Source organism: Chiloscyllium punctatum, chromosome 2 (assembly GCF_047496795.1).
Source record: "Chiloscyllium punctatum isolate Juve2018m chromosome 2, sChiPun1.3, whole genome shotgun sequence".
Lineage (NCBI taxonomy): Eukaryota > Metazoa > Chordata > Chondrichthyes > Orectolobiformes > Hemiscylliidae > Chiloscyllium > Chiloscyllium punctatum.
The window spans coordinates 45,224,921-45,248,347 of record NC_092740.1 but is presented as its reverse complement, the minus strand read 5'-3'; the positions used below and the strand labels follow the sequence as shown (position 1 = coordinate 45,248,347).

The 23,427-nt window shown below is 39.8% G+C and overlaps 1 protein-coding gene across 1 annotated transcript; it reads left to right on the top strand.

Moving 5' to 3' along the window:
- The first annotated feature begins 4,016 nt into the window (after window positions 1–4,016).
- Window positions 4,017–17,039, top strand: btf3 (basic transcription factor 3). Its single transcript, XM_072581680.1, has 6 exons — window positions 4,017–4,128; window positions 5,330–5,398; window positions 12,037–12,150; window positions 13,161–13,362; window positions 14,713–14,769; window positions 15,170–17,039. The coding sequence occupies exons 2-6, from the start codon at window positions 5,330–5,332 to the stop codon at window positions 15,214–15,216; spliced, it is 489 nt and encodes a 162-aa protein (XP_072437781.1). The 5' UTR covers window positions 4,017–4,128; the 3' UTR covers window positions 15,217–17,039.
- The last annotated feature ends 6,388 nt before the right edge of the window (window positions 17,040–23,427 follow it).

Genomic DNA, 23,427 nt, shown 5'->3' with positions numbered 1-23,427 from the left:
TGATAGGAAGGGTGAGGGCAGTAACAAATTAAAAATACTATATATGAATGCACGAAGTATTAGAAGTAAGATGGATGAGCTTGAGGCTCTTTTGGAAATTGGCAGCTACGATATTGTGGGGATAACTGAGACGTGGCTTCAAGTGGACAGGGCCTGGGAAATTAATATTCAAGGCTATATGTGCTATCGTAAGGACAGACTGACGGGCAGAGGGGATGGAGTGGCCTTATTGGTAAGGGATGATATTCAGTCCCTTGCATGGGGCAACCTAGAATCAGGGGATGTAGAGTCAGTATGGATAGAGCTGAGAAATTCTAAGGGTAGAAAGACCCTGTTGGGAGTTATCTACAGGCCCCCAAACAGTAGTATGGATGTAGGGTGTAAGTTGAATAAGGAGCTGAAAATGGCCTGTCGCAAAGATGTTGCTACAGTTGTTATGGAGGATTTCAACATGCAGGTAGACTGGGAGAATCAGTATGGTATTGGACCTCAAGAAAGAGACTTTGTGGAGTGCCTCTGAGATGGATTCTGAGAACAGCTGGTGCTGGAAGCGACCAGGGAGAAGGCAATTCTGGATCTGGTATTGTGCAACGAACCAGAATTGATCAGGGACCTCGAAGTGAAGGAGCCATTAGGAGGTAGTGACCATAATACAATAATCTTCAATCTGCAATTTGAAAGGGAGAGGGTACAATCGGTAGTGGCAAGATTTCAGTTGAATAGAGGAAACTATGGAGCTATGAGGGAGGAGCTGGCCAAAGTTCAATGGTGCAATACCTTAGCAGGGATGACAGTAGAGGAACCATGGCAGATATTTCTGGGTATAATGCAGGAGATGCAGGATCAGTTCATTCCAAAAAAGGAGGAAAGATCCTATGAGGAGGCAGGGTTAGCCGTGGCTGACGTGGGATGTTAAGAAACATATAAAATCAAAAGAGAAAAAGTATAACATAGCAAAGATGAGTGGGAAAACAGAGGACTGGGAAACTTTTAAAGAACAACAGAGGATTACTAAGAAGGAAATACGCAGAGAAAAAATGAAGTACGAAGGTAAACTGGCCAAAAATATAAAGGAGGATAGTAAAAGATTTTTTAGGTATGTGAAAGGGAAAAAAATGGTTAAGACTAAAATTGGGCCCTTGAAAACAGAAACAGGGGAATATATTACGGGGAACAAAGAAATGGCAGAAGAGTTGAATTGGTACTTCAGATCTGTGTTCACTGGGGAAGATACAAGCAATCTCCCTGAGGTAACAGTGCTGAAGGACCTGAACTGAAGGGAATTTATATTTGCCAGGAAATGGTGTTGGAGAGACTGTTAGGTCTGAAGGCTGATAAGTCCCCGGGGCCTGATGGTCTACATCCCAGGGTATTGAAGGAGGTGGCTCTAGAAATCGTGGATGCGTTGGTGATTATTTTCCAGAGTTCGATAGATTCAGGATCAGTTCCTGTGGATTGGAGGGTGGCTAATGTTGTACCACTTTTTAAGAAAGGAATGAGAGAGAAAGCAGGAAATTATAGACCAGTTAGTCTGACCTCAGTGGTGGGAAAGATGCTGGAGTCAATTATAAAGGATAGAATTACAACACATCTGGATAGCGGTAACAGGAGAGGTCAGAGTCAGCATAGATTTATGAAGGGGAAATCATGCTTGACTAATCTTCTGGAATTTTTTGAGGATGTAACTCTGAAGATGGGCAAGGGAGATCCAGTGGATGTAGTGTACCTGGACTTTCAGAAAGCCTTTGATAAAGTCCCACATAGGAGGTTAGTGAGCAAAATTAGGGCACATAGTATTGGGGGCAAAGTACTGACTTGGGTTGAAAATTGGTTGGCTGACAGGAAACAAAGAGTAGTGATAAACGGCTCCCTTTCGGAATGGCAGGCAGTGACCAGTGGGGTACCGCAGGGATCAGTGCTGGAACCGCAGCTTTTTACAATATATATTAATGATATAGAAGATGGTATTAATAATAACATTAGCAAATTTGCTGATGATACAAAGCTGGGTGGCAGGGTGAAGTGTGAGGAGGATGTTAGGAGATTACAGGGTGACCTGGACAGGTTAGGTGAGTGGACAGATGCATGGCAGATGCATTTTAATGTGGATAAATGTCTGGTTATCCACTTTGGTGGCCAGAACAGGAAGGCAGATTACTACCTAAATGGAGTCAAGTTAGGTAAAGGGGCAGTACAAAGAGATCTGGGTGTTCTTATACACCAGGGTAAAAATCCTGATGAAGGGCTTTTGCCCGAAACGTCGATTTCGCTGCTCGTTGGATGCTGCCTGAACTGCTGTGCTCTTCCAGCACCACTAATCCAGTTCTTATACACCAGTCAATGAAGGCAAGCATGCAGGTACAGCAGGTAGTGAAGAAAGCTAATAGCATGCTGGCCTTCATAACAAGAGGGATTGAGTATAGAAGCAAAGAGGTTCTTCTGCAGCTGTACAGGGCCCTGGTGAGACCGCACCTGGAATATTGTGTGCAGTTCTGGTCTCCAAATTTAAGGAAAGATATTCTGGCTATTGAGGGTTTGCAGCGTAGGTTCACAAGGTCAATTCCTGGAATGGCGGGACTATCTTATGTTGAAAGATTGGAACGACTGGGCTTGTATACCTTGAGTTTAGAAGACTGAGAGGGGATCTGATTGAAACGTATCAGATTATTAAAGGATTGGACACTCTGGAGGCAGGAAACATGTTTCCGCTGATGGGTGAGTCCCGAACCAGAGGACACAGCTTAAAACTAAGGGGTAGGCCATTTAGGCCATAGATGAGGAGAAACTTCACTCAGAGAGTGGTGGGTGTGTGGAATGCTCTGCCCCAGAAGACAGTGGAAGTCCAGTCTCTGGATTCGTTTAACAAAGAGTTGGATAGAGCTCTCAAGGATAGTGGAATCAAGGGTCATGGCAGGAACAGGATACTGATTGAGGATGATCAGCCATGATCATAATGAATGGTGGTGCAGGCTCGAAGGGCAGAATGGCTTACTCCTGCACCTATTGTCTATATTTTTCCAGTTCCAACTGGACAAAACCACTAGCACTGGCAAGCTTCCCTTTTGTTTGTCCGTTTCCAATCAGACTACTCTTATAGACGGCAGGAAAACCTGTAGCCAAGTGAGATAAATCCCAATCCCAGTGCTACTGTCACTCTCAAAGTCAAATCAACTTGCCAAACTTGATAATAATCACAATCAAATTCTGGCAGTACAATAGACAATTAATGAGTATGAACTACAATCCTCAGAAACCATGAACTCTTCCTGGGTGACATAAGGACTAAGAACAGGAATAGACACATTAGCCCCATAAGTCTGCTCTGTCATTTAATACAAATGATGACCACTTGTATTAAAGGCAATTCAGAGAAAGTTGGGAGTGATCAATGGCCAGGGGTGTAGATTTAAGGTAAGGATCAGGAGGTTTACGGGTAATGCGAGGACAGATTTTTTTCTAACCCAGAGGGTTGTGGGAATATAAGAAACCCAAATTACATCTATGAAGTATTTAGATGTGCACTTCAGTGGCATGTCGTTCAAGGCGATGGGTCAAGTGCTGGAAAATGGGCATAGAATAATTAGTTACTTGTTTTTGGTCGGCACAAAGGATCATTTTCAGTACTGTAGACCTCTGTGAGTAAAGTTCACGAAGGTGACTCCAGGCATGAATGGTTTAATTTGAGGAAGATTTGGTTTTGGACTTAACATAAGGGGATTGGACGAGGCAGAGGGAGCTGAAGGTGTTTTCTCTCCAAGTGTGAAACTAGGGGAGACAGTTTGAAAAGAAGGTGAGAGAGAGATGAGGAAGATTTTTGGTTCTTTCAGTTTGGAACTCTCTTCCTCGGAGACCTGCGAGGACGAGGCTGAGTACGACGGATATTAGAGAAGTCGGCGGGAGTCAGTGAGCACGATACAATCCTTTGGAGAGATTGGAGGTTACAGATGGGCCGAGCGGTCACCACCGTTTCCGGTTGGTTTGAAAGCCCCGCCCCCGGCTGTAGCCGCGGGGTTACGTGAAGTGTCGTCACATCCGCTCCCCCTCTGGACGCCATCTTGCCATCTGCCTCGTGTCTGGGAATTTGCTCAGCTCCGGTAACGGACAGGCGGGACCCACCGGACACTCAAGGTAAACCGGCTCTCGGCCGAGGGGAGGTAATCCCTGTCACCTCGCGGCTCGGACTCTCCCGGGGTGAGGGGTGGGTCATCGTCCGTGTCCCTTCTTCCACCTCCTCCCGCGGCGTGGGCCCGGCGTCAGGGTAATGCCGAGCCTCCGGTTCAGTGTAGGTCCCGCTGTCTCTCTCTCTCACATCGTCGCCGGCGGCCACCTATTCCCCACCCTCCCGCTTCAGTGTCCGGAGCCTGTACCTCGAGATAGTGGAGAGCTCGAGCACTAGGCCGGAGAGAAGGCCGGGTGGGGATCGGCTGCAGGACCCTCCCTGTATCTCGGTGGCGAGCCCCCTCACTCACGGGGGCGGTTTCTGCTTGTTGTAAGAATGCTTTAAAAAATGCGCTCTAGTCGTGGATGAATTTCACTTCGTCTTATACAATTGAGTTCTGTTCTTCCGAAATTGATCTGCTTTGGAGAATTATGGAAGCTTACACTTGTGTATTTTGTTGCCTTCATACAATTTTAGTTAGTAAGTTCTCTTGTTCAACGAACACGATGACATTGTCAAATGCGTTGAGACAAATGTATCTTGTATATTAAATGCAAATTTTTAGAAACGAGTTATCGTTTAAATCCTGCCTGAAATAAGATAAATTTATGCTCTTATTTCTCAATTTTTTTTCCTGCTATTTCTTTCTTTGGAAACTGCAAGTACAATAACTTTATTTCGACCTAAAATGTGAAAGCGTTTTATAATGGTTTCAGCGTGCTGCTGTATTTGTTTTATATGTGCTTCAAATTTTAAGTGTTGTCGTTGTATACGTACCTTAAATCTAGAGATTGAAGTTGATCTGTATCTTGAGTTTCATGTTTGAACATTTGCTTAACTTTTTAACGTTTGAATATTAAAGGTAACTTAGCAGAAATTTGATATGGCATCTGACCACTCTCTCATCTTAATGTGTACAGGGTATATGGTGTCAGAGTTCTCAGCTAGCCAAATGGTAGTCTTAACTGATTTGACATTATCCTTTCTATACAGGAACAGTATAATCTGTATGAGTTCCAGCAGCTGCTTGGTCTGGATTACATTCTGAATTAAAAAATTTAGATCTTGACCATTCAAGAGTGAAGTTAATTCCCACTGGTGAAGTGGGATGAGAATTTTTTGTTTGAATGTTAAACCTGATTGTGATCAAGCTATACATTGTCATTTCAGATGAAAGAAACAACCATGAATCAAGAAAAATTAGCCAAGCTGCAAGCACAAGTGCGCATTGGTGGAAAGGTAAGCAACTTTGGTATAGGTTTTTCACTTCAGCCCATGTGGATATTTTTTAATGATTTTAAGAAACTTGAGTAAGTTATCAAATGACTATTTTTGAACATGGGAATACTGAAAGTAACAATTAATTTGTTTACAATTAATGCTAGTATAATTTGGGAAATGCTTCAATAATTTCAGGTTTACAGGTAATACTACGTGGAAGTGAAATGAATTGTTATGCTATTGGTTGACTTCAAGAAGGTGTGGCTAGAATGAATGTGATGCAATATGTTAGAAAGAATAAGGGATACAATAAAATATTCTGTGCCTGCTTCCACTTTAGACAAATTGCATAGTATGTATACAGATCATTGAAGTTGATGGGTCAGGTTGAGAAAGTAATTAAGTAATATGGGATCCTGGACTTTTATAATAAGGCATAGAGTACAAAAGCAGGAAAGTTGTGGTTAAAACATTTACTTCAGCATTTAGAGTATTGTGTCCAACCTGGACACCACACTTCAACAAAACTGAAATCTAAAAATGGCGCAGAACATTTACATGAATGCTCAGGGAATGGGGTGACCGTTAGTTATATTGCTGTTTGGGAGAATTTGGTTCTTTTGAGGAGAGAAAATTGATAATAGAGTTGGAGTGTCTGTACAAAACCATGATGTTGAACAAATAGTTGGAGACTGTCTTCAGTGGAGCAGTTGTGAACCAAAGGACATAGATTTAAGTTGATTTGTCTCAGGCTGTTATGGCTTTTTTTGGCCAATGTTTTATGTGGCATTTATGTAGAATTTGAAGTGCAATATCTGTGAGAGTTATGGAGGCAAAGTCAGTCATAGCATTCAAAGAAGAATTGAACAGGGTAAAGATTGACACATTTCTAAATAACAGTGACTTAACCAGGGATGTTGAGTTAGTGTAGGGAAAAGGGCGAAAGGGGGTGCATATTGGCCATGATGGTATTGAATAAGCAGACCTGCTTGCATTTATGTAGTGCCTTTAACACAGTGTATTCAAAGGCAATTCACAGGAGTATAATCAGATAACAAAATAGCAACAATCAGAATTAAGTAGGACAGTCCTGAGAAATCAAAGATCTTAAGGAATATATTAAACAAAGACAGAGGCAGAGCTTACAGCTTTGACAGCTGACTGCAGGGCCAGCAGTTGTTGTTAGATAAAAATTGCAGGTATAGCTAAGATTGGAAAATTTGAGTATTTTCTAGAAATCTTAAGGCTGTTTTTGGACTGGGAGCACAAAGACAATGGAAGATTGGGGAATGCTGTTCTGGTCTTCGTGCTGTAGAAAAGGTGATAAACTTGAAACTGTTCAGGAAAGATCTACAAGGATGTTGCCAGGGTTAGAGGGTTTAAGCTATTGGGAGAGGCTGAATAAGCTGGGGCTATTTTCCCTGGAGCATTGGACGCTGAGTGATCTTAGAGGTTTACAAAAGCATGAGCGGCATGGATAGGGTGAATAGCCAGTCTATTTTCCAGGGTAGAGGAGTCCAGAAATAGAAGGCATAGGCTTAAGGTGAAAGAAGAAAGATATAAAAGGGACGTAATGGGCAACTTTTTAATGCAGAGGTGGTGTGTGTATGGAATGAGATGCTAGAGGAAGTGCTGGAGGTTGGCACAATAACATTTAAAAGGCAGTCTATGAATAGGAAGGGATTTGAGGGATATGGACCAACTACTGGCAAACAGGACTGGATTAATTTAAGGATAACTGGTCGGCATGGATGAGTTGATTGGAAGGATCTGGTTCCGTGCTGTACAACTGTATGACTGTGGCTTCTGTATATTGCTGAAGCTCCTTCCTGATAGTATTGTGGGTGTACCCACCTCTTTCATCCCTGCAACAGCTCAAGAAGGTTGATTGCCAGTCCTGCCTCAATGGCATTTAGGAATGGGCAATAAATCCTGGTACAGCCTGCGACACCCACATCTGTGAACAAATAGAAGTAAGTGAGCAGGTTTGGTTTGAGGAAGGGAGATTAATTTACTGAATTTGAGTTCTCCAATTTCAAATAACCTTCTCTAACTCGCTTCCCAATCCCTCCCCCCTCACTTCCACTCTTCCCAGTCACCTACTGCATTCATTCCTCCCACTGACCAACCAGGTTGTACTCTCTCTGTCTTCACTTATCCCTACTTCACTACCCCGCCTCCACCACCCCTGTTTATCTGTAGCTCCCCTTAACACCCACCCCTAATCCTGAAGAAGGGTTACATCTGAAATGTTGACTTCACCACCTGATGCTGCCTGGCTTGCTGTGTTCTTCCAGCCTCCTGCCTGTTTACCTTGATTCCAGCGCCTGCAATTTTTGTTTGTCTCTAACCGAATTTATATAGCAGGACTGTCATCATCCATTAATAGAACTTGCATTCTGTTAACCTCCAGAAAAGGTCGGTTTGTATTCTCTCTTCTAAGGAGGCAAGAAGCTTTGTAAACAATGCAGTAGTACAATGGATATATTTAGGTAGCCGCAGTTCGTTTAAGTATAGGTAACTTGTGATGAGATCTGAACAAGTGCTTATTTAGGTAAGTAGTGGTTGCTTGAAATAGCCTATAAAACTTATACCATTTGGAAACGGCATGCATTTTTTTGATTAGTCAATTTATGTACAGTCGATTCTAAAGTTTCACTTTTTAAATTCTTTCGTAGTGAGGCCCAGCATTTATTGCCCTTTGAATTGAATGGCTTGTTTCTCCATTGAGTGGAAAGCTAAGTGTCAACCACATTATTCTGAATCTGGGGTCGCTGTAAACTGGATGTTTTTTTTTAAAACAACAATTGACTCTGCCTTTATAGTCAGCTTTACTGATACTGGCTTTCACTTCCACTAGCTGCCATGGTGGAATTTGAACCTACACCCCCATAGCGTTGTCCAGAGACTCAGGATTCCTAGTCCAGTGACATTACCAGTACTCCATTGATCGCTTCAATTCGAAGATGTATCTGTGTGGTATTGGTATGTACCATGCTAGTTTATAAAAAGGTAAACCAGCATCCACTGCTTTATGACTTCATCATGGTGCATTTTAGTCAGAATCTTAATCTTACATGTCGTAACTTTTAAAAATTGTAATATGCTGGTACCCTAATATAGTCTAATAAATTGTAACATGCTGCTTTGTATTGTTGTCACTGCTTCATTTGAGTCTTACTGAGAAACTAATCTATCTTCAGAACAATGACAGCAGAAAACCAAAGGAAGGTAGAGAATATAACACAATACTTTTCCAAATTATTGTCGCCAAAATCACTTTACAATGAATAAGATTTTTGCCTCCCAATAGCTTGCGTTTGAAATCCTTTTCATCATCTTATATGTCATTTTAATTTAACAGAACCAGGCCAGAAGAACTGTTGATTGCTATGCGTGGTTTATTATGCCATTATACAATTTGGCCTGACTGCTAATCGTGCCAAATATATCTTCAGTTTTGATGTTAAGGTCTTAAAATTCTCATTTGTACACCTTTTTGGTATATGAGAGTTTAAGGTGTCATGTTTTACAAATTGAACATTCTTCAGAATAGCATGGAGTTGCATAAAGATTGAATATTTTTTATTTAATACTACCAATGACTAATTTGGGCACTTGCATCTTTTTGAACCAGTATCTTTCAGTTTTGAGATATTTGGCAATTATGGTGCCCTAGATTAAAGATAAGTTTTCTGTTCAATCTTCAGAAGTTTGAGGATTGGATCGTTCCGCTTCTTACATTATTAACATTGAATCTTCAGTTCATTGTGAAAATTAAATATATTAACATCTTTGGTCTAAAGTCAACAGCTTGTGAACTTGTGCATAATTATTGTTCCGAAATGTCTTATAGTTGTCTGAAAGATATTACACATATGGTAATGTCGAATGGCAGCATCCATTAGCAGAAAATGCCTGTCACCATACAAGTTGGTGTACTTCATGTGTGTATATGTACTTGTGATTATATAAGATACTGTATGAAGTAAAATGTTCCATAACTCTATCCAAACGTGTGAAAACTTTTAAAATACATAACCATGCAGCATGGAAATTTATGCATTAATATTGTTTGCTTAGCAATTTTTATGATCAGACTTTATTTACTCCAATGGATTGCAGTATCTAAATTTCTAGTTAGCCACTGGTGGCCAATATGTTGGTTGAGTTTTAATGGATGGTTTCAGATTGCATGTTGCTTTGTCTATGGATGGTTTTGTACATCTTTATGTACAATGTATTACCAGACCTTGATGTAACTATTACAGGATACCCTGCAACTGATCAGGTGTACCCGAGAGCTCTGTGGGCAGCTAGTGAAGTGATTGCTGGGTCTCTTGCTGAGATATTTGTATCATTAATAATCACAGGTGAGGTGCCAGAAGACTGGAAGTTGGCCAACGTGGTACCACTATTTAAGAAAATTGGTGAGGACAAGCCAGGGGACTATAGACCGGTGAGCCTGATGGTGGTGGGCAAGTTGTTGGAGGAACTCCTGAGGGGCAGGATGTGTATGTATTTGGAAAGGCAAGGACTGATAGGGGTGGTCAGTGTGACTTTGTGCATGGTAAATCGTGTCTCCCAAACTTGATTGAGTTTTTTGAGGAAGTAACAAAGAGGATTGAGGGCAGAGTGGTGGACGTGATTTGTTTCGACTTCAGTAAGGTGTTGAACAAAGTTCCAGATGGGAGACTGGTTAGCAAGGTTAGATTTCATGGAATACATGGAAAACTAGCCATTTGAACACAGAACTGACTCAAAGGTAGAAGACAAAGGGTGGTGGTAGTGGAGGGTTGTTTTTCAGACTTGAGACCTGTGACCATTTGACTATTTGTATGTCATGAGGACCTATGCTGGGTCCACTATTTGTCATTATATAAATGATTTGAATGTAAACATAGGAGGTATAGTTAGTTTCCATTGGACACCAAAATTGGAGGTGTTGTGGACGGTGAGAAAGGTTACCTTGGATTACAACGTGAACTTGATCAGATGAGCCAGTGGGCTGAAGAGTGGCAAATGGAGTTTAATTTAGAAAAGAGAGGTGCTGTATTTTGGAAAAGCAAATCCTAGCAGGACATATACACTTAATGGTAAGGTTCTAGGGAGTGTGGCTGACCAAAGAGACCTTGGAGTGCAGGTTCATAGCTGCTTGAAAATAGAGTTGTAGGTAGATAGGACAGTGAAGAAGGCGTATGTTATGCTTTCATTTATTGGTCAGAGGAATGAGTATAGGAATGTTGAGGCTGTACAGGGCATTAGTTAGGCCACTTTTGGAATATTGCTTGCAATTCTGGTAGGATGTTATGAAATTTGAAAGGGTTCAGAAAAGATTTACAAGGGTGTTGCTAGGGTTGGAGGATTTGAGCTATAGGGAAAGGCTGAATAGGCTGGTGCTGTTTTTCTTGGAGCATCTGAGGCTGAGAGGTGATCTTTAGAGGGTTATAAAATCATGAGGGGCATGGATCGAATAAACAGACAAAGTATTTTCCCTGGGGTGGGGAAGTTCCGAACTAGATGGCATAGGTTTAGGGTGAGGGGAAAGATATAAAAGAGACCTAAGGGGCCACGTTTTCATGCAGAAGGTGGTGCTTGTATGGAATGATTTGCCAGAAGTGGTGGAGGCTGGTACAATTGCAACATTTAAAAGGCATCTGGATGGGTATATGAATAGGAAGAGTTTAGAAGGATATGGGTCAAGTGCTGGCAAATGGGACTAGATTAGGTTGGGATATCTGGTCGGTATGGACGAGTTGGTCCAAAGAGTCTGTTCCTGTGTTGTACATCTCTGACTCTACATTGAAGTTTCCACCAAATCCTTCATGTACAAGTTGTTTGGCTATCAAAAATGTGCACAGAAAGCAAATATATTGAATGAAAACAGTTCCTCCTGTGCAATTTGTTTTTGCAATCTGTTGTGATAGTTGGCATCTGTTGATTATGTTAAATCCTGATGGTTCGTTGTTGGGAAAGCAAAATGTGTTGGTAAGATGTGAAATATCGTGCCTAATACAAACAGCTTTAGCCAAAGCCATGTGAGACTTTACTCTTGTTTATCCTGAAAAAATTTACTGGACTACTGTTAGAAACTAACCTGGATTGACACACCCTTCACTCTGAGCAAGAAACTTTGCTTGGGCATAATTGAGCGCTGATCAATTTGAGAATTTTGTATGTTTGTTTTTAGTTGGGGGTGAACTTGTGCAAGTGTATTTGGAGCAAATGGTTTCTTCAATTTGATTGGAGTGAGTGAAACATCAGAAATCTTTACTCATTTCCAAGTCTTGGTTTGATCTTTGACCATTTGTATTATAAAGTATTAATGACTGCTGTGGTTAGTCACTCCAAATCTTATCTTGCTGTATGTGCATATGTAAAACTTAGGTGCCTGAAGATCTGTTTCATGGAAGTCTGTTTCTGGATTAGTGGGTGTTCTGGCAAATGCAGCACTTCAAATGTTATGTACAGTTTTTAAGTTTCAGTAAATAGGCTTTAGTCCATTGGATATTATATAATCACATGTTTGGAATTTGAGGTCACTTTCAGAAAATAGAACAGTACTTTAAGTACAATGTTTCAGTAGCTAATGTATAACTCTAGCAAATTTAAATGTTGAATTGAGCAAATTAGGTTTTCTTTGTTTTTGTTCCCAGGGTACTGCCCGCAGAAAGAAGAAGGTTGTCCACAGAACAGCAACAGCAGATGACAAAAAGCTCCAATTTTCTTTAAAAAAGCTTGGTGTGAATAACATTTCTGGCATTGAAGAGGTATTTGCAAAAAAAATCTTTAACAAGCAATCTTCAGTTAATTGGAATTTTCTTTGTTCCTTAATCCGATTACAGTTTGACTATTTCCAAGAACTGATGGTTTAAAATATGCTGTATGTTTTGAAGATCAAGTGGGTACTTTTTCCATATTAATGATTTCTCTTCTCTTTTCTTCAGTCCCTTCTCTTGCTAGCTATGAGCAATGAATACTGGTGCACATATAGTGACTTGGCAGTGGAGAGGGGAAGGAGGGACTGAGATGAGAAATTGTGTGGGTAGCATAGGAAAATAATTTTACAGCTAATCATAAGCCAATACAGTTATGATTTCAGGATGAATCGTTTACCTGAGGGATTGGAATGTGGAATTTTCAGTTACCTGGAGTTTGAGATGAGGGAGAAAGGAATAAACTATTAAATGATGTAGGATTAGAGGGTGTAAAGTAATAATTGGTCTGAATTGTCTGTTTTTCTTTAATAAAGAGTATACAATTAACTCAAAAACCGAAATTGTTGGAGGAATTCAGCAGGATTGCAGCATCTGTGGAGAGAAAACTGTTAACATTTTGAGTCCAGTGATCCTCCTTCAGAATATTTGTCACTCTTCCATCCACCCACTTGTCGTCTTAGTCTCACTAGATTGGAGCATCTGGTAGTGGTGGAATGATAATTAGTATTAAATACTGGTATAGAGGAATGGTTAGCTTAAATTGAAAATGGTTAAAAGTTATATTTGGGGGAAAAAAACTGTCATTGAAGATGCATTCAGTTCAGCTTGAGGTCAAAGATATGTCTGTCTCTAAGCCAGATAGATGGATACATACTGAAGTCAGGAGGGAACTTCAAATTGCATCCTATGAAAACATTAGCAATGCATTTTAAAATCCAAACAACAGTAAAAGCTGCAACTTCACTGATGATGGGAAGAGTTTGGCCATTCTTGCTTTGCATGACTGAATGTATTTGATTTTTATTGCACTTGCAATTTAGAATGTTTAAAATCTCTTTCAGGTGAACATGTTCACAAACCAGGGAACAGTTATCCATTTCAATAATCCTAAAGTTCAGGCTTCACTTGCTGCAAATACATTTACGATCACAGGACATGCAGAGACTAAGCAGCTGACTGAGATGTTGCCCAGTATCCTGAATCAACTTGGAGCTGATAGTTTGACCAGCTTGAGGCGGCTGGCAGAGTCACTGCCTAAGCAACGTTAGTAGTTTAATTTCTTATGGCTGTACCTTATGAATATTTATAAAGTTTGATAAATTGTTAACATTTCATGAGTGCATCGTTGTCACTAACTCTATCTCTTCTAACACTCTACGTTTGCACACCCTGTGTTGTTAGTTTTATTTCAAATTTGAAATGTGCTCTTGTTATATGGCCCAGTTGGCTCGGTACTTCTGCCTCTTGAGTTCACAATGAACTTAGGTCTGCCTATTTCTGTATTCATCAGATGATGACTAAACAGATGCTGCATTGTTGGGAGTCCATTGCTTTTGCCACAGATTCTGAACTGAGGTCTTATCTATCTGCTGAGGTTTGAACATAAAATAACTCTGACTTTGCACTGAGAATGTGTCATCCTAAGCATTCCCTTATTCTATTTTGTGGAATTTACCAAGCAAAAGCTGCATTTACTTTCCTGTAAAGGTTTCTGAAGTTGCTGTGGTCTCTTTTGCTGTTGGATTGGTTCTGAGAAATATTGGTTCTGAGAGTGATAGACTTCCAAATATGTGAGAATGTGATATTCTTCTTGGAGCCAAATGTAATTGAGTGTTTTATGAGGGCTCAGAATTTTATACAAAATTTGGTTAAATAAATATAGGAGAAACATTCCAATGGCAGGGATGTCAGTAACTGATCAGAGGACACAGATTTTAACATCTTTGTAAAAATAACCAGAAGGAGTTTTAGTACATTTAAACAGAAACCTTGCAATTTAGGTACCATCGCTTGAAATGATGAAAGAAGCAGATTCAGTAGCAACTTTCACAATTTTTTAGGAAACCTATTTGGCATGGCAGAGTTAGGCCAAAGGGTTTGTTTCCATGTGGTATGACTATCTAGACCAGGTTTGCTTGTGTGTATGTGCAGGGAGGGTGGAATCTAGCAGGGTGACGAGGGAACAGCACAGTGGGTCAGTAGATAAGTCTTTCAAATGATTAAATTATTCAAATAGCTGTTATGAGCAATGGTCTGCTTTTTATGTTTTGTCTTGCCCCTTAGTACAATTGGTTCTGCAATAATGTGTATTTCTTCAATGCAAATTAGTTTAACGCGATTTAGGCAGTTTAGAATTTAGACGGTTATTTGGAGAATGTGAACTTTCCTGTCTGAATTAGGTAATATGTGATTCTGGCCCCATTGGTTTAAATGGCGCGGTTATTGTGCGATTTTCTTAAAACGTGAGGTTGCATGAGAATAGAAGTATCTCATCAAAGCCGACTATGCAGCAAATCGAAGTTGAAATTTAGTGGATTACTTACCAAATGAGAAATAACTGATTTGTGATTAAACTGATGGCTTTTCACTGAAAAAAATATATTTTGTTTGCAGCTGTGGACAGCAAAGCACCACTTGCTTCTGGTGAAGAGGATGATGATGAAGTTCCAGGTAATTTCAAATTGATGCCAATGAATAAAACTAAGAGCTGTGTCAAGAACCATTAACTCAAATGTGGTCATCAATGTTGGGGGGAAAAAAATCAGAAGTATATTTGCCTGTAGTGAAGTTCCTTACTCATCACATGCTGCTTAATTTTGATTGTCCCAAGTAATAGAATTAGAATGACAAAATATAAACTGAAGAAGTGCTAAAAACAGCATTTCACAGTCCATGTATAACCTTTAGGTTTTACAAATCAGAAAACTTATGCATATCCATTGGTTAGTGTTTCAGTAGCATTAATGCTTAAGAATGATTCAGTGAAAAGTCTATGGAGACGCTAGATTTTAGAAGTTCTGTATATAGTACTAAGTTTTTTTTTAAAACTGCTGATTCTTATTTCTTCTAGATCTAGTTGAAAATTTTGATGAAGCTTCAAAGAACGAAGCAAGTTGAACAGAAGTTGACATCTGAAGATGATGCAAACTTGAACTGGCTTTGGGGAGTTGCCCTTTGTATTAGTACTTTTTCTTTTGTAATCTTGCATTTTATTGTGGTATTTCATGGTTTTGCAATCATTTGGTGGCAGACTTATTCTGTTTTTTAAACCATGGCAGCTCTTCTAATACTGAGTCGTATGAATGGAATGTTTACTAACTTTGCAGCTTGGTTAAAACAAAATGAGTCGAACTGAATCTAGCACTGTGGATTGGAAGTAAAGGAGAGAAGTGTCTCTTTTGGTGTATTTAATTACGGATTGTAGCGATGTTTGGGTAAGACAAAGCTAGAAAAACTTGTGGGAATTTAAATATTTAATTTTTGATCTGGTTCACATTTCTAAGCTGACTACAGAAATGTGGATGACTAATATCACTTGTTTGAAATGTGTGATGCCAGTTTGGGAAGCCAACTGACTTTGTACTAGCATTCCTGTTTCCAGATTTGTGTGAATCAAGTATTAAAAATCACTGGAAAGTGAGCTGTACTAGATTGATGACCCAAAATTACCACAATTTCACAAATGATAACAAGTGATTTCTTTGAATTGTGCTTTGAAAATTAGATATGGTAAACTCATGAAGGTTTAAAAGGTTAAACTATTTTCATGTTTTGAATATAGCTCATCTCCGAATTTGATCCGGGAACAGTCTTTATGCATGCATGTTAAAATTGCTGTCAGAGACTGAAGGATGGCTCAATGGGTTATAAGAACAAATGAAAGAATGCACTGTAAAATTCGGTCTTTTTTTCTTCAGCATTGCATGAATTATAATGCTTTTGAATCTTTTGCTCCCATTTTATTTTCTCTCCTCAAATCCCAACTCAATTTCCAAGTATTAATCGTCAATTAATGAGGTTGAAGTTCAAATTTATGAAAGTGTACTTGAGGTTTTGAGTAGAAGACCTTTTTCGGGAAAGAGTAAAATGGGTGAAGTAGAGCATTCCAGCTTTTCACCACAATTTTTCAATCTTTTTGGGGCGATAGTTGCAAACCAGATAAGTGCTTTCACCATATTCAGGTGTTGAAAAGAATATTGGTTAAGTTGTAATAGAAAGCCTGTGTCGTTATTGTTGCCAATCAGCCAGAGTTACTGTGCTTCAAGCACAAACTGCTGCCAAGAAACATCTTAGAAAACAAGTTGAGTATATTCCCTTAGTAATAGAAATTGTTCCAGTAACAAAATAGAATGGTTAAGTGAAAATGGCTTTATGGCAAATTGGTATTCAAATATGATATTTGAAATTGAAATTAAATGTCCATTTGTGACAAAAGGAATTGTTCATAAATGAGTTTAAAAAATTCCAATAGCTAGTATTGTTAATGTTTACAACTTGATAATAAGGGCTTACTAGAAGCTGCCAACTTGTATGTATAATTGTTGCCCTTTCATGCTTTAGAATATCCGTCTGTTAGCTTTCCATGTATAATGTTCACATTTTTTCAAAGCACATGAGAATCTAGTGTTTACTTGATGGTAACACCATTTTTTGTGTAACTTGGCATTTGGTTTGTGCAATGTAAACTTAATATTTTTCATTCTATGACAACAGCTATTTCTCTTAACAGAGTAAATATGGTACAAGTTCACAGCAATAAAAACATTGGACATCTGTTTGCATCCCAAAAAATGTAATTGTTGAACGGGTGAATGAGAGCTATGAATGTGATAGTTTTTATAGTAAAACTATAAAAAAAATTCTGTATTCTCAGCATTTACTCTACTTTTTAAAATTTCAGTTAATATGATGCATGAAGGTATTAAATTGTCCAAAACTCACTCAGTATTGTCCAGGTTTCATAAAGACTTGTATAATGTCTCAGAAATTTGTTTCATGTACTTTGGTAGTCACTCAACATTCAGTGATATTGCATGCTGAGTGAAGCATGTGTCTAAATGATTTTCATTCTCAGGATGAAATTCTAAATAGGTTTGTGCAAATTATAATCATTTGAGGTGCATTTTGGAGGCCCTTGTTTGCACTTATGTACCTGATCTCTGACAGATTTAGATGAAATTGCAGGTGGCATACTTGCAGTTTTATGATCTGCACATGTCTGGCCATTTAATTCAACGCTTGAATGATCTGCCCCCGATACGCCAGAAAAGATATTTGAACTTGACTGATAAATCTAAATTATGTAAATGTGTAGGAAGCCCAGACTTACCTGGAGTAGGTGCTATATAAGCCTCATGGCTCTGAGGTAGGGACTATACACAAGAGTCGAGCTCCTCAGGTTAGATATTTATTAATCAACCTGTTCAGAGCAACTGAGACTTTGAACTCGGGCCTCCTGACTCAGAGATAGGAATACTACCACTGCCACAGTGGTAGTGCCACAGGCACAACTATCTTTAGCAGCTTGGGCAGCACAGTGGCTCAGTGGTTAGCACTGCCACCTAATATCGCCAAGGACCTGGGGTTCAATTTCAACCTTAAGTAACTGGAGCTTGCATGGGCTTCCTCCCACAGTCAAAGATGTGCAGGCTAGGTGGATCAGCTATGGTAAATCAGAGGTTACCAGAATAGGATGGCTCTGGGGGAGATGGTCAATGTGCCGAATAGCTTCTACTTGACGTGTAGGGGTTCTTGTAATTCTATGAACAATGATGTTTTTCCATTGCAAGGTCAAACAGGGCGGTTCACTGTTAATAGTATTGTGTTTATTTTCTCAGGCACTGCAATAGTCTTTAAGTGGTAAGTAATAGTTGCACCACAGTTGCCAAATGATGATTGTCTCTGACAAATTAAATTTGTAACTACCTTGACATTGATTGGAATTACCATTGCTGAACCGTAAGGATACTGGCTGCAAGAGCAGGTCAGAGGCTTTTTATGAGTAATTTACTGCCGCCGTCAAGAATGTGATTAAGTGCAAAACAAAGGCATTGCTAGAGAAACTCAAGGTCTGGCAGCATCTGTAGAGAGAAAAATATCATTAGCATTGAATTCAGTGACTTCATCAGTATTAACCTTTTCTCTACAGGTGCAGCAAGAGCTGCTGGATTTTTAAAATTTTGATTCAGATTTCCAGGATCTGCAGGTTTTTATTTTGAGATTATCAGTTCCTTCCCTACTGCAGTGTGTACGATTTACAAAATGCAGTGGCACATTTCACTGAGGCCCCTTTGATCATACCTTTTCAAACTCCTTATTGCTTAGAAGAGCAACAAATTCCATCCAAGTCAGAGCAATCCTGACTTGGAACTACGTCCACTGGGTCAAAACCCTGGAACCCCTTTCCTAACAACATATCTACTCCCAATGGACTGCAAGTGCCAACCACAATCTATTCAGGGGCAATTAGCAATGGGCAATAATTGGTGGAGGAGCTACAAGTGTTCAGGTCTTGAGGCAACTTCGAGTTTTGAGAAGATTTGTAGCTCAAGTTGAAGTTCTGGATGTAGGTTTGTTCGCTGATCTGGAAGGTTCATTTTTCAGATGTAACCCCCTCTCACTACTATCTTTGCATACAGATAAGGAAGGACACTAGTTTGACTGGGACAACACATCCATCCTAGGACAAGCAAAACAGAGGCATGCATGAGAATTTCTAGAAGCATGGTATTCCAACTGGAACTCATCATCAATCACATTGACTTGGATCCCATTTACCACCCCCTGAGAAAAAGAACAGGAAATGATGTCACAAATCCAAGAAAACCCAAATGGATAAATAGAAAGCGGGAAACACCAGCAGTACTTTGTCCAGAGGGTCACTGAAGATGTTACCTAGTATGGTGACAAAACGACTGAAAATGAACCTTCCAGCTCAGCGAGCAAACTTGAGGCATCTATTGAGGGAAGTAGGGTTAATACTTCAGGTTGAGTATGAGTTTTTCTCAGGCTTATTTTCAGAATATCTTTCGTGTGTCTTCAGAGTGAATGCTATTATTTGGACATCTGCAGTGTACGCATGGCTGCCAGAGTGGCTAAAGTTGATGCATAAAGTTGGTGTAACTGAAGATGACCACAGGGTAATAATGTTAACAATTTTGTTCTTTATTTTGGAGGAAATTTCTGTATATCAGAACTGGAGGTTATACAAGGAATCTGAATTTAAGAAGTGGAGAGGTTAAAATATATGGGGGTTATGTTGACTTGTATATTGATAGCTTGTACTTGGGATTTGATGTCATTTCACACATTGTGCCGAGGGGAAAAAAAGTAAAAACTGAAATATATTTAGGGGCTGGGGGGAAGCAATGGTAGATCCTTTGCCAAAGAGGTAATGGCATTGGAGATGGAGGAATAGACTTTGAGTTAATTTCTCTGGCTATGATGGTGTAGATGGGAATTTGAGCCACACGTGGTTCCAACCACCTGCTGACATCATACCATTTGTGACTTAGGATAAGAACCATTTTAGTAAAATGGCAGGGTAGTAATACTTCCCACCTATCCACTTCACCCTCCCCTTTGACCTATCACCTCCATCCCCACTCCCGTTCACCTATTTTGTTCTTTGCTACCTGCTCCCCAGCCCCAAGCAACCCACACACACACACACGCACACATTTATCTCTCCACCCTGGAGGGTTCCTGCCTCTATTCCTGATGAAGGGCGTTTGTCCGAAACGTCTATTTTCCTGCTCATTGGATGCTGTCTGACCCTGCTGTGCTTTTCCAGCACCACTCTGATCTAAAATCTGGTTTCCAGCATCTGCAGTCCTCCCTTTTACCTCATGGGGTCACTGGTCAGTCTGTGTAATTGCTTAGAAAATGTCTGAACTTTAACTCAATCTGTTCAAAAATGATATATCTGGAAAAGATGGAACTTGAACCAAGGCCTATTAGTACAGAGGTAGGTACAATACCATTGCTCTACAAGAGCCCTCCTTTGTAAAATTTAATACTTTTTGGGATATAGGCATCACTGGCAGAGCCTGTATTCCCCATCTAATCCTAATCAAATACAGTATCAATGTATTAGTTAGAGATGAACATGCATGCCACACAAGTACAGAGAATGACCATTGCTGACAAAAGCAAAGTTTAATAATACCCATACTTGGATACTGCACTATCAACTTGGGAGATTAGCTAGGCCAGTTCAGTTTATAATCAATGGTAATGTCCTTTAAGGATGGAAACTACCGTCATTACCGGGTCTGGCCTATATGTGACCCCAGACACCTAGCGCTGTGGTTGATTCTTAATTGCCCTCTGGGCAATAAATGCTGGGAAAAAAATTAATAAGTTAACGGTGCAAATACAAAGCAAGTATGATTTGGAGGCAGTTACTGAGATGTCGTCAGAGTCCATGGGAATTGAATATTCAAGGGTCCTTAGTGTTTTGGAAGGATGGGCATGAAGGAAATGGACTTAGTGTAGCTTTGCTAATAAAGGATGAGATCAGTGCTATGTGAAATGATGCATCAGCTTGGGAAATCAGAACTTAGAATAAATCTGGGTAGAAGTAGCAAGGGAAAGGAGATCCTGGTAGGAGTAAGCTAAAGGACACAAACAGTAGATCTGGATTGGGACACAGTATACAGCAATAATCACAAGTAATTTTAATATGCAGTGATTAGATTAATAAAATTGGCAAGGGTAGTAGCCCCGAGGGAGAGTTCATTGGAGAATCAATCTCTAGTACATCCAATGTATTGCTCCAAGAAACAATCTGAGTGGGCTATCCTGGATTTGGTAAAGTGTAATTAATGATCTCATGCTAAAGGATCCTCTAGGGGAGAATGATCATAACTTGCCAAATTTTCAAATTCATTTGGAGGGTAAGAAACTAGTCCCACAGTTATGTTAAACAAAAGCGCTGCCTTCTTGAACTGATGCTGTCCACCTGTTGTGGGTTGACCTACAATGCCATTGGGAAGGGAATACCAGGATATTGATATTGTAACAGCGAAGGAACAGCAATATATTTCTAAGGATGGTGAATGGTTTGGCGGGGAACTTAAAAGTAGTGGTTTACCATCTATTTACTGTCCTTGTACTTCTCGATGGGAGTGATTGTGAGTCTTGATGCTGTCCAAGAATCTTTGGTGAATTTCTGGAAATGCTGGGACATTGTAAAATTGAGGAGGAGATAGTCATTTGTAATTAATACTGGGTTCAAGGATTCTAACATAGAACGTTACAGCACAGTACAGGTCCTTCAGCCATCGATGTTGTGCTGACCTGTGGAACCAATCTGAAGACTATGCTGCACTATTCCATTTTCAGTTATGGAGATTGGACAAGCATGGTGGCTCAGTGCCACTGTTGCCTGACAGCACCAGGGCCTCTGGTTTGATTCCTGCCTCAGGTGGCTGTTTGCACATTCTCTTCTTGTCTGTATGGGTTTCATCCCACAGTCAAAGATGTGCACGTCACGTGAATTGGCTATGCTAAATTGCCCATAGTGTTAGGTGCATTAGTCAGGGGCAAATATAGGATAGGGGAATGGGTCTGGGTGGGTTACTCTTTGGAGGGTTGGTATGGACTTGTTGGGCTGAAGGGCCTCTTTCCATACTGTAGGGAATCTAACCTAATCAAAAAAGTAGAGTTGAGGCTGTGATGAGATCAGCAATGATTGCATGAAATGGTGTAACAGGCTGGAAGGGCTGAATTGCATATTCCTGCTTTTGGTCCTTATGTGCTTAGGCAGTCCTCTATCCATGCTAAAAATGTCTCCAACATTGTGGGCTTTTATCTTGAGTCATCTAATGCGTGCTGCATTATCAGACATAATTTGAAAATCCAAATATATTGCATCCACTGCTTCCCCTTTATCTATCCTGCTTGTTTCCTGTTCTGAGAATTTTGGTAAATTTGGTAGGGATGAGTTTCTCTTCACGAAGCCAAGCTAACTCTGCTTGATGATGTTCTGTATTTTAGAAATGCTTTGCTATAAGATCATTTTTTAGAATAGGACTGATTATCCTATCAATAACCCCATGGACTGATAAATCTTGGTCCTGATAAAATCCATCCTGGGGACTTAAAATAGGTGGCTAGTGAGTTAATAGATCAATGCTGTTAATTTTCCAAAAAAATTTTTTACATTCTGGAAAGAGTCCTTCAGGCGAGAAAGCAGCAAATATTATTTTGGTAGGAGGAATTTAAAAAGCAGCATTATTTAAACAGTCAAGAACTGCAATTCTGAGGTGCAGAGGGATTTAGTCTTCTAAAATGAGTCACAAAAAGTCAGTTGCTATAGTAAGTGATTAAGAAATCCAATGGAATGCTATCCTTTATTCTGAGAGAAATTGAACTTGAATGTAAGAATGCTATGCTTCAGTTATATTGGGCATTTGTGAAACCATATCACAAAGACGGAGTGCACGTTTGGCCATCTTATTTAGAGAAGGATTTAAATACATTGGCAACAACTCAGACAAGCCTAACGTGATTGAAATCTGTAATAAGTGGGTTATCTTAGAAAGATTGAAAAGCTTGTTTTCACTAGAATTGACTTGATTGATAATCTTGACAATATGGATCTGGAAAGGAGGTTTCCTCTTCTGGGTGAGTTTAGAACAAGAGAGCACAGTTTTAAAATTAGGTGTTGCCCTTTTAGGTCAAGTCATGAGAGGAAACTTTTTCTCAGACTTGTATGACTTTGGGACTTTGCCTCAGGAGGCACATCATTGAGAATTTTAAAGGCGGGGTAGATATTCTTGCACATCAAATAAATCAAGGATTATCAGGGGTAGGTGGGAAAGAGGAATTTGGAACGCAAACAGATTATCTGTGAGGAGCAGATGAAGGGCTGAATCGCCTACTTATGCTCATAATTCTAATGTTTGCATTCCTCTTGTAAATTCCTTTTGACTGATGCAGTTGACTTGAAGGTGCTCCTGTAATGCTTTTAGGATATTGAGGATTTTAACCAAGCAATGATGAAGCAGTTTAATCTGGAAAATTTGAATGAGTATGTGGATAATGTGTAGCTTATACTGTGTCCGTGCATTTGCTGCCTCTGTCCTCCGAATGCCAGACTTGACTCTTAGCTGGCCAACTGCTGCTGAGTAGTTATTGAAACACCGCAAATCTCAAATCTGCTCAATGGGTCACAGTCTAGAACTAAACCAGGAAAACTGCCATCTCATGATATTGAAAATACAAATAATACATTTCAAACTGCAACTGTTTTGAATCAGCCACAGGGCAGACTTCCACCTTGATCCAAAAAAAAGTAACAAACGGGGTGCTTTTTTTTCCCGA